Source organism: Penicillium citrinum (genome assembly GCF_028827155.1).
Source record: "Penicillium citrinum strain IBT 23319 chromosome Unknown utg000001l:1.0-4955037.0:1.0-4956770.0, whole genome shotgun sequence".
Taxonomy (NCBI): domain Eukaryota; kingdom Fungi; phylum Ascomycota; class Eurotiomycetes; order Eurotiales; family Aspergillaceae; genus Penicillium; species Penicillium citrinum.
In genome coordinates this window covers 2,346,248-2,363,311 of record NW_026622686.1, presented here as the reverse complement: position 1 = coordinate 2,363,311, position 17,064 = coordinate 2,346,248, and the positions used below count along the sequence as shown (strand labels likewise).

Sequence of the window (17,064 nt, the reverse complement as noted above, 5' to 3'; positions counted from 1 at the left end):
GGCTGAAAGACTGAAAGACTGAAAGACCTGTAAGATGCAGATCGTTACACACTACATTCCCCAGATCCATCTTGACTATTCGAGGAATTCATTGCCAAAAATGACCGAGAAACGCTCTATCTTATGTTTCGGAAACTCTCTTACTGCAGGTTATTACTGCTTCGGTCTTGAATACCATCCATACGCTGAGAAGCTCAAAGAAACCATCCAGGCTGTGCGACCAAACATTGAGATAACAACAGATGTGGAGGGTCGCCCAGGCGATCTAGTGACTTCCCCAGGTACATTTCTCCTCAGAATTGAAAAACAACTTGCAAAAAAGAAATATGACTGGGTCATCTGTCTAGGGGGGGGCAAAGTAAGTCTCAGTCGATCATCCACCACACCCCACAATCGTTGTGTCTTTGTCTCTTGTACTGATTTTCAACTTTGCGCTAGCGATCTAGGTCATGGCAGAGCTTCCGATGACATTTTTTATGCTTTGAAGAAGACTTGGAGCGCGGCACTTAGCTCAGGTGCAAAAGTTCTTGCCTTGACAATTCCAGAGTGCGCGGCGAAAGTTATCAGCCTAGACACTAGACGCAATGAGCTCAACCGATTAATACTCTCCCATACAGAAGATCGATTGTGAGTCAATATTCACCATAAAATATCTGCAGCTCCTGTTAACGTGATATTAGTTTCGCTTTTGACTTGCACGCCGAGATTCCGTACCACTCGGCCCCTAAAGAATTCCAGGAGAAGATTTTCGACGATGGCCTTCATCTTACCCCAGAGGGATATGATCTGATGGGTAAGGTGATTGGGGGTTACCTGGCGAACTTACTTTAGTCTTGGGGCTCCTCGTGTTCTCCAAGATGTGATTTTTTTCAACTGAAGTCGACTCGTGGAGAAATATCGCTCGATGTTGAGAGAGAAAGCGAGGTTGATGGTGATTGGTTTCTCGTTTCCAAGGACAGTCTCGAAGGCCGTGAAAGTAGTCCTTATCCACAAAAGTCATAGTCCATAGTCCAGGCCGTCCGTCAAATTTCTGCTCTTGTCATAATAGATGGGCCATCTTTGAGCGTATCTGAAAATCAGAAGTTATTTGTACTTTGATTATTTCCCTCTCCTTTAAATACGGAAACAGGTATCTAGAAATGGATCACTTTTTCGGATTGAACTTAATACTCGGACCACGAAAAGGTCGATAGATATACTGCTAATCTCTTTCATACGCCCTTTTTTGGTCGATTATTCTGCAATACAAGCTATGTATATGCCAATCATGGGATACAGCAACCCTTCCCTGTTTTTGTTTAATCTTTGATGCGCTCAGTCATCTGTGCATGGCCACGGGGGTTTAATATGCTCGTTATGTCTGCTTTCAGTAGAAAATAAAACAGCAGGTTATCTTGAGCCTTGGTGATATCTTCCCGTTTCCAGACAATCTTGACATGGTTTAATCTGACCCATATCACCAGAAGCTGGTGCAATTGACGAATGGCGACATACATAGTTTCATATTTTGAATTCGAAGAAAGAGTGGTTGCTTAACTGACAAATACTTGCCATCGGGGCATTCTTAAAGGTCCGATCCTAGTACAATATCTCCCGGTGGCCATTTCGAGTGTTGCTAGAAGGCAGGACCCCTTATTACCCCTCGGGCCATTATTTTATCAATTTGACCATGTTTCCTCGTAATCTAGTGTAGGGAATGAAGTATTTACCGTACGATTCGAACTTGTCTGGTTTAATGGATTACTCGTTCCATAATATTGAAGTAAAACGGCTCAGCTAATTTGTTGACTAATTTCATAAACCCCGACAAGCATAGAAAAACTCGTCAAATAAAATTTATCTGATCTTATATTTATAGAACACAGAATACTTTGGATAGATATCTGGCCAGGTGGATTCTAAGCACCGGAGGGGCAATGCAACGAAGATTCGTGTAGATCTAAAACTAGAATAGTATGGCAAATACATAGTAGTTTAGGCTTGGGAACTCACCAATATGCCAAATAGTAGAAAGGGTGGTCCTTGAAGGACCACCCTTTCTACTACTAGAAGTTCTAACAACATCCGTTTTATATGAATGTTCTTATTCCATCAAAACTCTCGTGTCCAGGCACCTTAGCATTCTCTTGGAAGTTATATTATTTTAGAATGTACTAGTCGACTATTACAAGAATTTTTTGCCCAATACACCAGGTGATGCATGGTATAAACGAGGAGTGAATAAAGTAAATTATTGGACTATTAAAAACTTCAGAGTTCTCAGATAAAACAACGACCAAGAAGATAACATAGATCCTCTGTGATTGGAAAGATGAGCAGCACATTAGCGTGAGATAATACTACAAGGATCATAGCCTCACAAAAACTTCGAACTTCTTTTAAAACAAGAGCAATTAGTGAGGGATTCAACGACTTGTGATACGATATCGAAATATCAGTGGCATATGCACGTACCATATTGGTGTAAACTTGGGAGAATATGAGTACTGGCAGAATAATCGCCTCGGGTAGCATGTGCAATTACCAAAAGCTCAATTTTCTGATACCGAAGCTGATCTCCCAAATGCTACTATTGTTTGGCGTTTCCGGCGTGGAAGTGCCTTTTTCCTTTGTATATTCGCCTTGCATCTGTTGAGCCTTTCTGGTCGGAGTTGAAGTCGAAGACATGCGCCATTCACGCCCGTAAGGGCGTGGCAGCACGATATATTCCTTCAAGGTACCATCTTCGTTGTATGGATCAGTGTTTTCCATGAAAAAATTGATCCATTTGAACAGGCTCTCCTTGATTTCCTTTAGATCACTGGCAAATATTTCTTTATGGGCACGTCCACATTGACATTTCCTGGATTGATGATGGTGAGACTGCGAGAGTTCTGCATGTACAAGCTTCTCTATACGACTAACCCAGGGTGTCGGAGTCTCATTAATCAATGTTATATTCGTGTGGCATTTTCGGTGGACTCGGAAGCGCTCCTCGGTGGTTTTTGTCGAGTAACCAACTTTGAATAATCCAGGTGAATCATCCAGAGATATTATATAGACATATCCTGGTGTCTTATCATTTTTATCGGTTGGCTGTTTCATGATTTTGATGACGCTCTTTTTTATTCTTTCAGGGGAAGTATTTCGTGCGATGGGAGTGTAGTGGATCGGCGATAAAGGTGTTGAAATCAGGATACTAGTATCTTCGTCCGTCGTATCGCGACTTCCGTCTTCGTCTGACGTATCAGAAGTTATATCCTCAGACTTGGTCCTGATTTGAAGTGCAATATGTTGCTTTTGAGTCTGATTGGCATGCTCATTCTCCTGATGAGGGCGCTCCCGTGCGTCTTTGCATTCTTTGTGCCACTGAATTTGAGCTTGGGAAGCATTTTCCACGTGACTATGGCATAAGGCGACCTTTGCGAGTGCTGCAAAAGATTCAACCGTAATTAAAGCTTCCTGCTTGATTTCGTCGATGTGTGTTTTCATAAGTTCTCGGTTCTTCGGGAGCGAGCGTTTGCACAGGCTTTTGCTTGACTTTGTTCGACCAGCGCAGTGTGGGTATCCTGGCGGATAGCTCTGCAAAGGTGCAAAAATCGTCCAACGATGATGCCATATCTTGAATTCACAGACCTTTGAAAAATATTTTCCTGTGAAGAAAGACAAAGATTGGTTCTCGAGAGAGGTAGGTGACTGGAGGTTCACATACCTTCAAATAAGGGACGTTTGGGTGAACGGAAGCTACCAACCCCTCTTTCAGCAAGGCACACTGTACTAATGTGGATACCAGGGTGCTCCTTAATTAAGTGCTGTTGGTCTCTCGAGTGATCCGTAAGTATATAAATAATGTACATACAGCTGCGGGTCAGAACCAGCGTTATCAGACGAGGCCGGCGGGTATAGCCACATTTTGATGGCAGGCGATTGGATCGTCATCTCCGTGCTGGCGCAGTATGGGGAACTCAAGATCACGAGTTCGTAGATCTTCGGACGCATACTATGAATTAGGAAGCTCCTTTTTGCTAATCCATACATTAGTCTAGATACCAGACAAGGATTAACAAATATCATAGCAAAGGTACGTTTCATCACCGTGGGGGCCAAATTCCAGCCTCATCGCTCCAGGCGCTAGCCATCGAGACTGGATGAAAGGCAATTAAGACCGATTTGTGCTTTCTGTTAGATCCACGGTTTGTCCTTAGTGTGCTCCAGCTAGATTATTATTCGCATATTACAAACCGGTCAAAGTGGGTGGATGATATATCAAGAAGACAGGACACTCATACTTCCACGTGGCTATGCAAGGTTGCGGCTGTCTCGGGTTTGACCAGACATTCTTTACTCTTTCTTATCACTTTGATTGCTTGTATTTTCTAGTAGTGACTGATAGCCAAGAAATGTGTTACCCTTTTGGATATGTTCGTACGGAGTAGATTTTGATTATTCTGATAGGATATCGTCTCATTTTCTATCTTGCACCTACCTGTCAAGTCAATCAATACCTAAGTTTCGCCATAAGAACTCATGTCTAATCTACGACCAATCTCCAAGATGAAAAAGACGGGTCCAGTTGACAGCCTTGAGATCCCATTAGCTCGCCCAATCCTCTACATTGCCCTTTCACAATTTTAGCTTCGGGGTCTTTTAAATCATCGATCCGTTGAGTTGTTTCCGTAATTCGCGCGCTATTTCCAAGTGATATTTTGTTCCCAGGTCATACGATACCAGCGCCAGACCAGGGAAAGCGTTCGTTAGGGTAGCTCAGGCTCGTCTCTCAATGAGGCCAACCCTGGACTTTTCTTAGCTTGACGACGGAAGTAGACTCGCTTGACCCATTTCCAGCTTTCGACACCAATGAAGAATAAAACGACCTCAACGGCCACGATTGCCCATTCCCATGTAATCGGCTTATGCTTGAAGACGACGTCATTTAAGACAGGAATATAGAGGATGGGAAACATGGTGATCCATCCAGCCATGATGGACCAAAAGAGGAATTTGTTTCTCCAGACATCGTACATCCACTGTGTGAAGTACTTCTTGGACTTTGGTTGCATGCGGAAGAATGATCTCCGCATGTTCACCATCTCCCAGGCCAAGAATAGCGCGAACCATGTTAAACACACGAATGTAGTGGCTCGTGCTCGGAAGACCAATTCGCAGTCTGTGATCTCATCTGACCACTCTTTGTTACAACCTCGGGCCAGATTGCCATCCCCAAATCCCCACATTCGTACGGAAAATGCTGCCAGGCAAAGTGCTGCCGTCCAGACACCATATACCAAAATGTCAATCACGACTTCCCAGGTGAAGATGCCTTGTTTGCTCTGAGGAGGCCGGTCCATGATATCAGGCGCAGCCACTTCCATACCGAGGCCCATGTCCGGCATACCCGACGTGATCATGATAATCCAAAGGATTTCTACCGGCGAGAGAGGGAAGACAGATTGATTGTCTGCATCTTTGAAAGCCAACCCGATTAGAAGAGTACAAGCTTGAGCGATATTTTCCGACAACAGATGAAGCACGAATTTCTGAATATTGTCAAAGATACGACGACCCTCTTCGACTGCATTCAGAATCGAGGCAAAGTTATCATCTGTTAGAATGATATCGGAGGCATCCTTGGCAACATCTGACCCAGCCTGCCCCATAGCAATGCCGACGTCGGCATGCTTCAATGAAGGAGAGTCATTCACTCCATCTCCGGTCATTGCCGCAAAGCGACGACGCCGGTGTAGGGCGTCTATCATGCGTACTTTTGTTTGAGGGGCGCAACGCGCGATTACCAAAGGCAAGGTCGGTAGACCATCGACCTGCTCATCGGTAAGCTTATCGAATTGGCTAGCAGTCATCACCATAGCGTCCGCAACATCAGCTGCTACCGTGCCGAAATCAGCGGGCAAAATTCCGACTTGCTGTGCGATCGCCTTGGCAGTTCCGGGGTGGTCTCCAGTGACCATATGGACGACTATGCCAGCTCGGTAGCAGGCCTGGATCGAATCAGCTGTCTCGGGTCGAGGAGGATCGTACAGCCCAATCAATCCTAGGAAACACAGATCTTTCTCAATACTTTCACGCTCCAGGTCGGAATCTTCAAGCAATTGTGTCTGTTCTGTGTAGGGCCTGTGAGCTAGTGCCAATACTCGAAGTCCCAGTTTCGCGAGATCCTCCATATTTTGAAAGATTTTTTCACGATGGTCATCAGTCATTGGCACAGCCTCTGACGAATCTTGGTTCCAAATGACAGAGGTGCACGAATCAACGATACGCTCAACAGCGCCCTTAGTGAATACCATTGTGCGGTCGTCCTGCAAGGATGGTTTGTTGAAGATCACAGACATCTTTTTCACAGTTGAGTCGAATGGGAATTCGGCCTTTTGGTGCCAAACAACTTTCTGACCCTTTGTCCAACGGTCACGATTCCAGTTGAATCTCGATGCGAACACTTGGATAGCAATTTCAGTCGGCTCACCGCGTGCGCTCCATTCGCCATCCTCAGACGTATAAACATGAGCAAGATTGGCCATAGATGCGACATTCAAGAAGTCTTCAAGCTGTGGATTCCCGGGTACTAGCTGCTCTGCATTTTCGACAGCGGGGCCTTCCTTTTCGTCATCAAAATCCGAAGGAGATAGCGGAGTGAAAGTGACATCGCCACTCGTTGGATTGAATGGCTCATTGGATGTTCCAACGGAATATGTGCCCCGAGATGGAATCCATGCTTTTTTGACTACCATTTTGCCTTGAGTCAATGTACCAGTTTTATCAGAGCAGATATCGGTGACTGCGCCAAGTGCTTCCAACGAGTCGAGCTTGCGAACAATTACGTTTCGCTGTACCATTCGCTTAGTTCCCACCGCCATAGTGATCGTGAGCACGACCACGAGACATGCCGGGATCATACTGATTCCAGTTGCAACGGCGTACATTATAACCTCGGTATTGCTGCTGAAAAGATTGGCCGCCATGCACACGATGGCGAATAGAACAGCAACTCCGAAGAGTAAACAAGCTAATTTGGATAACTTCCTTTGCAGAGGGGTGCCGACATTAACACCAAGAAACCTGCCTACGGCATCGGTCCCGGTAAGAGTCCAAGCTTGAACAAACCATCGTTTCTTGGTTTCTCCATTCTGGCCGCGCTTCACGGGACGACGCTTGGTATCACTTGCTCGTAAAGCAAGAGCAATTGAACCGATCTCTGTGAACATGCCTGTGCTGACGACAACGCCACGGCCACGGCCACGAGTGACTGTACTCGAGCTATAAGCGATATTGAGACGGTCTCCAGGGCCAGTGTCCTCTTTGAAAGTTGTGTCACATTCCTTTTGGACTGGAAGAGATTCGCCTGTAAGGAGTGCTTCGTCGGTTTCGAAGTTGACTGCTTCAACCAGACTGGGACGGTCAGAGAGGGTGACAAACAATCTCTGTGATCTTCAATGGGTCTCTATAGACTCACCGGATATCTGCTGGAACAGTATCTCCAGTCCGTAGCTCTACCATATCACCCGGCACAATATCCGAAGACGGAATCGCGAAAGTATGTCCACCTCTCGAGACAGTGCCTGTGGGCGATGACAGTGAATGCAACGATTCCATCGTCTTCTCCGCGGCATATTCCTGGAAGAATCCCACAACGATGTTCAAGACAATCACAGCGCAGATAACTCCACCCTCGATCCACGACTGGATTCCGAAACTGACTGCCATAGCCAGAATCAACACCTGGTAGAGAACTGGATCAGACGTCGAAATGTTTCGACCTTTTTTCATTGAACTCGGAGTAGAGACATTGGACCTCTTACTAGCATCATTGCATTGGCCACCTGTCGAACAAAAATCTTGAGGATTGACACTCCCTCGCCTTCATCCAGCTTATTTGGACCATACTGCTGAAGCCGTCGACTAGCTTCATCGGGGGTCAGTCCATCATCGAGCTCAGTGTGGAGCTCTTTGATCACTGCTTCATAAGTAAGAGAGTGTGCAGGCTGTCCTAACGGACTACCGCCCGACCCCTGATCGGGGACGTGTTCGCCTTTGTCCGGCATTGAAGTTGGGGTTTGGATGAGTAGATGAGATCCGCCAAGATATTTGAAGTCGGGTAATACCAAAGCCGTTGTCGGTCGGTAGTTTGCAGAGCAAAGAATCTCCGGTTTGAAACGGGCGAGGGGCCATTCATATATTTATTTTTCAATTGCTTGGCCCAAGATGATTTTTTTCTCCTCTCGTGCCCAGTGTCGGTGTGGATACTCTTCTTTAGAGAGAAAAGACATCTTCTTCACCCCGCATGGGGTTGCTATTGGATGAGACTGGCCTATGCACAGGACTTGGCACCTTCGCCTAGGTGTCTGGTTAGACAACAAGATGCTACTCAGCCAGTGAGGATCAATTAAGGTGTGGACTGTCTTGGTATTCTCAGTACGACTGACCCAAGTTAGGGAATTTGCCCAGAGAGTAATTTGTGCCCAGACCAGATCTGCGCCCCTCTACTCGCAGTTAAGATCGTGCTAGCATCATCTATGCGAATAGCAATGGACTTGATTGTTCCAGATCATATAATCAATTATCAGCGCCATCCTCTTGTGTATAGTATTAAGAGATACCACACTCAACTCCGTGAGTGGTCACTACACGGCAGTTCTATACATGCTATCACTGCTAGTCTTAAGACTGACAATCAGATCCTTTGCCAAGTCTGGAATCCGTGATGTTGTCGTATGCCAAGCCTCGGCGGAAATGCCAAGACTTGGGATTTGGCGCGGCTTTTTCAAACCACGGAGTGATATTATGCACCGATGAATGCGACAAGTAAAGAAAGTCGCACTGATTGTATCGAATAGCGACCGTAGCTCGCGTTGAGTAGCACAGCAACCTCACTAAACTACTAATGGATCGATATTACGTGTCTTGGTAACCTACATCTCACAGGGTTTAGTCGATGAATCAGCCCTATGTCAGGAAGTTTATTCTTGTTTTATTAGCCGCCATCGCGGTTAAAAGAGAGTCGGAGTCAGCACGAAGATGCACACCTCCGGGAGTAGGGACCTAGGCATGTTTGTGACCAAGATATGCACTACGTACTTCTATAGTTCACGAGGTGGGCAAACGATCGGACACTCTGGGTGGATAGGACATGCAAGAAAGGGAAATAGCGGTGATACTGCCACGACCTCCCAGGTTGGGAATAGTATGCTAGGCAAGCCCAATCCATTAGGTCAGTTTCCTAATCAATGGTAGCCCTGTCACTGGAGTGTATATTATTGTAACTCTGCCAGCCGATCGAGAATTCTTTCATTTCACAGTATTATGGATACTTAGATGCATATTTCGAAATTGGAAGGAAACTTTTCATCCGGCTTGATCAACTCAGTAGATTTTGCCGGCGATTCTCGAACATATAGCTATACCTAGACTGCAGCACGTTTTTAGATTTGGTCTTGAGATGCTAACCAGAACCGAATCGATTTGGTTTGCGCTCTGGATATACTATCTAAATCCAAAACTGTTAATTTTGCGGTTAACTGAATACTGCAAATAGAAAAGATCTAAACTATCTGAGTAATCTTTAGCGTCAATTTTTGGCCTGGTATTCATAAAATTTATAAAATCTTGATACATTATTCTGTCTGCAAAATTGCGGTTAACCTCAAAAGCCGCAGCGGTTTTGGTTAGATTTTCGGTTAACCGCGGTTTTTGCGGTTGGTGCCGCAGTTTAGGTCTGAATAACAAATTAGAAAGTTCTATGCATTGTAATTGTACAGGGAGGGGACAAGAGAGTACAAGTACACATCACGCCCTACTAAGTAAAATCTAACTTTCTTACTAGAGTGTTGGCAATGAATTGCAGAGGCAAGACAATTGTGTGGAACGGTGAAGCTGGTTTTGCACTTCTCTGTACTGGAAATCGCAGAGTAAAAGAATATAGAGAACACCGAAAAACATTTTACTCGAGCCACTAGGTAGACCACCATAAAGCACACCTATGAAATCGCCAGACGGCACTCCATAGCTCTAATCGACCAGTAGATCTGCAAGAGCAATTCCCCTGCTTAGCTCCTCTTCAAGCAAGCCCACGCACACAAAAGTATATGATGGTGTATATCTGCTACTTCGAATGCAAATGATATTCATGTCTTCACTCATTTATAGAAACGTTGATCAACTGGCAACGTGACATCTTGGTCCGAAAATGAACAGTGTTCAACTCCATGGTATCTGCTAGCTATTACCCCCCCATTGTAATTCCGAGCTCCAATGCCTCTGACCTCTTGCATTTGACCGGACGCTTCGTCAGAAGGATAAGGGTGACATGCAGCTGAGATTGCCAGGCTAGAGCTGCCCGGAATGGGAATACCACTTCGGAATGGGCGAAATCAGGCCATCCCTGTGAGGCAGAACACCATAAATGAGCCCACAGCGAGGGTACTCACCACCCCAACTGGTGAGTAGCCACATGTTTTAAAGTCCAGTACCTCGACTCGGGAAAGACTTGGCGAATACACTTCAACGGCTATCAAGAATAGACTCTCGGAGATAAGCCAATGGATGATGATGCTGAAAGCTAGGAAGGGTACCGAATATCTATAAGGTAAGGACAGAAAGTAAGTGCTTCTCTGGCTGCCTTTCGGGGCCGCGGAGACTCGCAAGCCCTTACGAGACAAAGCATACTGGCTCTATTCATTTGCTTGAGCCATAGCGGTCAGGATTCCATTAGAGACAAAATAAATGACTGAAAAAATAAGTTGCGGGATATTGGCCTCGATGGAGTTGCCAAGTAGGGACTTGGGCTGGTAAGCCCCCTGAATCATATATCGAACGTCGGCAGTACCGAGGCCCATCTTCATGGCCGCTGTCCAGCTACCTACTTTATCAGAGTGAAAAGCATAGATTAGGAGGCCGATACTGGTAGCGATGCATGCACAGTATCTGTAGAATAGAATTGATTGTAAGGAAGCGTTAAGAGCATAAGACCGGGTCTGAAACTCACAATAGGAAATAGAGAATCCAGCGCCTCTTTGATACCACTGTGCCACATTTTGGGCGCCTGATAAAATTTCCATTGGTTGTACGTAAGTGTGGAAGACTCCGGTTGCTCAAGAAATTCTGCTATGGCGTCTCCAATAGTTAGAAGCGGAGTGTTGTCTGTCGTGAGAGTTGTTCCCCACAAGACTCCTGCCTTAATGACGTTGAAGATTACAATGGTAATTAACAGCGACAGGCTGTACTCCACTCTGCATTTTTCGGGAACTTCCTGAGCAAGACAATAATCGACCCTGAATGTATCGATGTCTGTGTATGATGTATGATAACCCCTTACGGTCAGATTCTCAGAGTGTTCGCGAATCTTCTCCAAATGAGGCTCGCAATATATTTCGTTCGTTGACATACAGAGCCAACCCCAAGGATTTACTTTATGAGTTTGGTAAAGATCACTCCTCGAGACGAAAGCAAAGATGCCATTACCAGGGTCCACATCTTCGGAGATAAGCAGAACGTTGCTAAAGGCAGACTGAAAGTCGACCTCGTATTTGTCGATGCAATCGGTAATCTCAAGTCGTCGAAAATCTCCATTTAACTCCAGCCTGCGTAGGGCTTCAAACGTAAGGGCGTCCTCACCCATCCACGGCAAATCCTCGTATGCTTGTCTCAAAGTATCAACGCTGAAGCGGGAAAAAGATTCCTTGCCTGCCAAAACGACATATTCATAGGAATTGAGGGTGAGGTAAATGGTGGAATTGTAACTAGACAATCAGTATTCAACTTTTTAGATAAAGTGCTAGGTATTACTGACAGTAGGTGGAATGGAAGAGAGGTAAATGCCAAGATAATCCATAGGACAAATTTCATACTATCTGGAGCAGGTTACGCATGCTAAGCACACCAATATCCAATGACCGGCCATCTTTATGCGCTCTATCTAGATCTTTTCTAGTAGGCGCACTCAGACATTGCTGGAAATGACTGGATTTATGTCTGGCAATGATACGTTGTTCGGCAAAGAAGGCCATCAAAATATGTCTCTATTGTAAGAACCAGCTTAATGGATGAAACAGTCAAAAGTCTTATGACGTAACGCTATGCACGAAATTCGGCGGGCTGTCTGAAAGGTGACTTCTTGTGGTCATCCCCCAAAGCTCTCGGCTACTAACCACCACTCCAGAATTGATTTTTACGATTAACTCAGGTTACTAATTTCGTAACATGTGTATTGCGAGTTCTGGGTATCCCTTTCGTGAAAAGAACGTCAATATCTTGGGAAGAAGTCAGCCTCTCACTCTGCTACACCCGCAATTCATTAACGCCCAGCGGCCGAGCGGAAGGGGCAATGAGCACTAATTACCAATACATCTGTTTGGGTATAAGCGGTGTTCCCTTGGAACCCATATAATATTATCTTTAGTATATGTCATCTCAGCTATGAATACATAGCTGGCCCTTGTAGGTCAGTGCGATGACCAGTGAGAAGGCCGGGTCTCGTTGATCTGCCAAGAGCTAATGATAGGCCTAAGAGAAGGAGTGTCAACCAATCACATCTATAGCACCTCCCCCGCGTTTCCCTTGTTTCTGTTGTGTAACTGCAACATGATGAACATCTAGCATTACCTTGTAGTAATGTCGATGATTGTTAATGCACAGTTCCCTGCGGAGCTTTTGCTTTTTTTCACGTCATTTAAGTGTGTTCATCGCTATTGTCTGGGTTACACAGAATATTCGGTGTGTATGCAATTGATATCACTTCTGATGATCCCTGCAAGATGATACCCGATGTCCAGAGCTGAAAAAGAGACGCTGCAAAATTTGCGGGTTTGTAAAGGCATATATAGGCCGTGGGGCATCTAGTTTTCAAATGTTATTAGGAAGACTTTACGTTTAAACCAAGATTGCGTTTACAGGAAAATGAGCTATCACGTATGCCTTTTGCAAGAATGGGGATGCGGGAGACGGAATGAGCAATCATTGCCTTCTTACCGCACCGGATAGAGTAACCGCAGACCTGTTCTATCGCGGTGTCCAAGAAAATATGAAGATCGAAGGAGTGTCAGAATTCACGAATCTCGATCGCCATTCCCCACAGTTATGGGTTTTCGGAGCAACAAACGATAGCCATCTCCGCCAATTACTGGAAGCGATTCACAGGGGAGATCCGAAGGTGTCAGGTTTGGACCATCTGAAAAGGATCCGTGGTAAAGTTTTCCTGCATCTCATCGGTAATTATGCGACCAATCACTGGCCGATTTTGCCCTCGTTGGAGCATGCAGTGGAACATGTTGACCGCATGGCCTGCTTTATCCGCAACAAATCAAAGCATCACGAATACTGGTACGCTTCGGAAGGCGTCATCAAAGTATCTACCGAGAAACGGTCGAGGTTTCTCCTCGAATTCGCCAAAAAACCCGATTCCAAACGCGACCTGGTCCTGATCGACAAAGACAGTGTAAAGTTGTCACTTATACGTAATGACAACACCGTTCCAATCAACAAAGGTCGCGATGGTTTTCTCCAGACAGACAATTATCCGGCAACCCGTTTCATCTTTGATTTTGGGGAGTTATCGTCAGGTATTGAGTTGGGGACAGGCATGTTGCGGGGCAAGGATGCTCTAGAAGGTTTCGGGGCGGATCATAGTGTCGAATGCTTGAAGTGGGTTGGCGAAAATGAGTTCGGGTCAAGTACTGCCTGGGAACCCAGCAAGTGACGATACTAGAGCCAAAGGTGACAGGTTAGTCAACATCGTCCGTCAAATACTGTCTGATAGCAACGTGGATATGAATGTCAAATGTTTCTTTGTCCAAATAAGGAACAAACAGGCCTACCTCTCAGATACTGTAGTCTGTGATGTTTTAAATTTCGAGGTTGAGGGTTCTGCGTCTTAGGGTTTTGCTAGGCTTTCTTTATGGTCCAACCAACCGGGGATAGAGCAGTAGAGCATGTGTGAGGCTGGATCATGATGGTACAGTATCTGGGGCTTTAGACATATTTGGGTGTCATATTCCTCTCAATAAATAATGGAATGTACCTATCAAAGCCGAAATATACACTATGTGTGAATTTTCCCCACTACAGTTTTTCGACGTCGAGGCGTTCAATTTGAAAATGACTTCTAGTATTTGGTCCCTTGGTTCCAATATTGTCAACACAACAGTCAAGGAATAACAAATCCAGCTCCGTATTATAGGCGTAAGACTGCTAATGTTGTCGAATAAAAGTTTCGACCCAAGTATTTTTTCAATAATGTTCAAGTCTGGTGTGTACGGTAGTAAATATACTAACTTTACTTCTCTATCAAAGTACAATTATTCGAACTTTTTTTCCCCGAATTTTGGAAGGTTGTAGTGTATCTGCTGAGAACCAACTTGGGTGCGGGATATTTTACCTGAACCCGATATCACAAGGATAGCTACTCTTTGAAATTAGATGAACAATGAATAAACCTATCTTGAAGGTTCCTAGAGATATATAGCTTTACCTCAGAATCGGAAATGTATATAGACCATACCGAAAGTAGACTAGTGTTTTTTGGCATGGGGATTCCAGAAACAAAGAGAGTAGTTAAATGGTCACGCCGAGTCCCAGAAACGTTGAGCATTCAACGCAGCGAATGAAACAAAGAAAAATGTAGCTCAGTCCACGATATACCTTGCGGTGTAGAAATTCTGGTTTGATCGGGGTAAACTACGACACTATAATATACAACATGCACCATTTAATTTCTCATGGTTGTACAAAACTTGCGGTGTATATACATTAACACTATCTTTGCCGTGTTCGTATAATGCAGGACAGCATAGCCAGTTACTTGCTTGAACAGCATGTAGCTCAAACCTGGAATGATAATGATCCACCTCGCCAACATCTCTATACGTAAATCAATGAAAAAAAAACAACATCTAGTACGTCTCATTCTGCCCTGGTTGGGAACGGAAACTTCTACATTTTGAAATTGCTCACACAGGGTGCTTGAAAGAACCGAGATGCCAGTCTATAGGACGTAGGTAAGGATAAAGTGATGAAACAATAAACCTAATTGTTTGAAAGGATGACATGGCAGGAACTGAAATCGAATTAGAAATTTTCATTACTATATCATATTGTAGGCTTAATACGAAGGTTTTTCCGAAGAATCTACCGTGTGCAGCCAACTATTGTCATGCTGCAGTTACTACGTCAACAGACTTTCTGAAAATTGGCCACCGCAATTTCGCATTCAGCTTTTTATTGGTGTATAGACCGAATGAGAATTTGTCAAAATCTTACCCCTGTTATTGAGGTGCTGCAAAATTAACCTTTATACAGGTATGTAGTGTATATAAGCTCTCATGGATTCTTTGTGTCTTTTTTGAAAACGCAAAGCATTTTCATTTCATTTAGCTTCCTCTTTGCTTCCATTCCTGGAATAAAAGCCAAGCCCTTTTTCCGTCTCTCTCACTTCCTGAAATCTAAATCAAATCCACTATCTGAACAGTCGCCCTCGAAAATGCCGTTCTGTAGCTATGCTTTATATCGGGGCCGCAATGACTTCTCTGGTTTAACTGAGCGCTACGTGGTCATCACACCTAACAGGGCTATTGCTGATCAGTTCTATCGTGGAATTCAGGAGCAGGTCATTTTCCGGAATAGCAATGTTGAGGTGCGCCCTGAGCGACTTGCTGCCAATATGTGGACATGGGAGGCAACTGCTGCCGATGACCTTAGGGAGGTTATTGACCGCATCAACAGTGGTTCTCCCAGTGATATCATGCTGGAAACGGAATATTTGAGAACGCTTCGCGGAAAAGTCTACATCCAAAAGTGCGGAGAATATGAAAGCAGAGTCTTTCCCTATGTGCATGATTACGGAATCGCGGATCATATCAGTGGGAACACCTTCTTTATCCGCAACCAGTTTGCTCCAAATGAGTTTTGGTACTTCGAAAAAGGCACTGTTCGCGTATCGACAAGAAATCGTTCGAGGTTTCGTATTGAGACAGCAAAACGTTCAAACATCAAGGACTTGGTGATGGTCGATTCAGATATGGTCACTTTATCTCATGTCCAGGGCAGCAACCAAACCCCCATATCCGTCGATGAAGAAGGCTATCTGTTTTCTGGGAATGGAAAAAATAGAGCCATTGAATTTGGGTGCTTCAAAGGCTCGTTTGAGACACAAATTTTTTCAAAGCCAATCAGTAATTCGGTCTTCGAGGATGGGAAGAGCTCTGAGTTAATCGGTTACCCTCAATTGGCCTGGGGCGACTCGGCATCTGAAGAAAAGACTGGTCAAGTCTGGGAACTTTGCTAGACCAAAAATGGAAGTTCTGTCTGGTCTTGCGAATGATTTCTTCGCACACTGTTTTCGGCCGCATTCTATGCACGATAATGTATAGACTTTGATTTCTTGGTATGGGAACCTTAATCGAGATGGTGGGAGATAACTGCTACTCCAATGGAGTAATATTTTTATCTTATTGAGGTTCTAGTTGCCTAATCTGGAATCTATCTTTGAGTTGAGTTGAGTTGAATTGAATTTTGCTACATGTATATTTTGACCATCACGCCCAAGTAGTTTGGCTAGATTGGGAGCCATGGTTTGTTGCATCAGTGGTGCAAGAGAATCGCTCGGGTTTGTTTCGGGAAAATAGTCGTGGGACACCAAGCTACTGTAGTAACTATCGATCTATGACAGGTAATAAACAGGTGCCACACTATCAGAATAATCCGGTAATTTACGTAGAGGACAGGTACTATGGGGCATTTTACAGACTATCCCAGAATTAGGTTAGACTTTTTTGGCATTGGGGTTCGGGATACAAGGAAAGAATGTAGGCGATGACATCTTTTTCCGGAACTACTGTGTCCGATGAGCCCTCTCGTAATCATCACTGGGCCTCGAGCAGCACCAAGGGACTACTGTAAATGGCTGGGATCAGGTGACGCTGAAGTTCGATCTTGAACTTATTCTTAAAACCCAGACACTGGCCCCTTCATTCAACAAATAATTCAGCCAGAGCTTACTTCAAATGCATCTACTATCCGAGGAGTCAAAGATCAAGTGGGCTGCAGATACACCGCAAGTCCTGCGCTACCTAACATGTCAGGTAT

General features: G+C 44.7%; 6 protein-coding genes across 6 annotated transcripts; 3 read left to right on the top strand and 3 right to left on the bottom strand.

Moving 5' to 3' along the window:
- Nucleotides 1-100: 100 nt before the first annotated feature.
- Nucleotides 101-831, top strand: N7469_000882 (SGNH/GDSL hydrolase family protein; the record flags this gene model as incomplete). Its single annotated transcript, XM_056639802.1, has 3 exons — nucleotides 101-281; nucleotides 447-627; nucleotides 681-831. The coding sequence occupies 3 exons, from the start codon at nucleotides 101-103 to the stop codon at nucleotides 829-831; spliced, it is 513 nt and encodes a 170-aa protein (XP_056505559.1).
- A 1,689-nt stretch (nucleotides 832-2,520) lies between these two features.
- Nucleotides 2,521-3,471, bottom strand: N7469_000881 (GIY-YIG nuclease family protein; the record flags this gene model as incomplete). The annotated part of the gene is made up of 1 exon (XM_056639801.1): nucleotides 2,521-3,471. The coding sequence occupies one exon, from the start codon at nucleotides 3,469-3,471 to the stop codon at nucleotides 2,521-2,523; it is 951 nt and encodes a 316-aa protein (XP_056505558.1).
- Nucleotides 3,472-4,733: 1,262 nt separating this feature from the next.
- On the bottom strand, nucleotides 4,734-8,033 carry N7469_000880 (cation-translocating P-type ATPase; the record flags this gene model as incomplete). Its single annotated transcript, XM_056639800.1, has 3 exons — nucleotides 4,734-7,380; nucleotides 7,445-7,710; nucleotides 7,791-8,033. 3 exons carry the CDS (start codon nucleotides 8,031-8,033, stop codon nucleotides 4,734-4,736), a joined length of 3,156 nt encoding a protein of 1,051 aa, XP_056505557.1.
- Nucleotides 8,034-10,658: 2,625 nt separating this feature from the next.
- N7469_000879 (uncharacterized protein) lies at nucleotides 10,659-11,993 on the bottom strand (the record flags this gene model as incomplete). The annotated part of the gene is given in 3 exon segments (XM_056639799.1): nucleotides 10,659-10,961; nucleotides 10,973-11,726; nucleotides 11,881-11,993. 3 exon segments carry the CDS (start codon nucleotides 11,991-11,993, stop codon nucleotides 10,659-10,661), a joined length of 1,170 nt encoding a protein of 389 aa, XP_056505556.1.
- Nucleotides 11,994-12,931: 938 nt separating this feature from the next.
- N7469_000878 (uncharacterized protein) lies at nucleotides 12,932-13,681 on the top strand (the record flags this gene model as incomplete). The annotated part of the gene is made up of 1 exon (XM_056639798.1): nucleotides 12,932-13,681. One exon carries the CDS (start codon nucleotides 12,932-12,934, stop codon nucleotides 13,679-13,681), a length of 750 nt encoding a protein of 249 aa, XP_056505555.1.
- Nucleotides 13,682-15,460: 1,779 nt separating this feature from the next.
- N7469_000877 (uncharacterized protein) lies at nucleotides 15,461-16,264 on the top strand (the record flags this gene model as incomplete). Its single annotated transcript, XM_056639797.1, has 1 exon — nucleotides 15,461-16,264. The coding sequence occupies one exon, from the start codon at nucleotides 15,461-15,463 to the stop codon at nucleotides 16,262-16,264; it is 804 nt and encodes a 267-aa protein (XP_056505554.1).
- Between the last annotated feature and the right edge of the window lie 800 nt (nucleotides 16,265-17,064).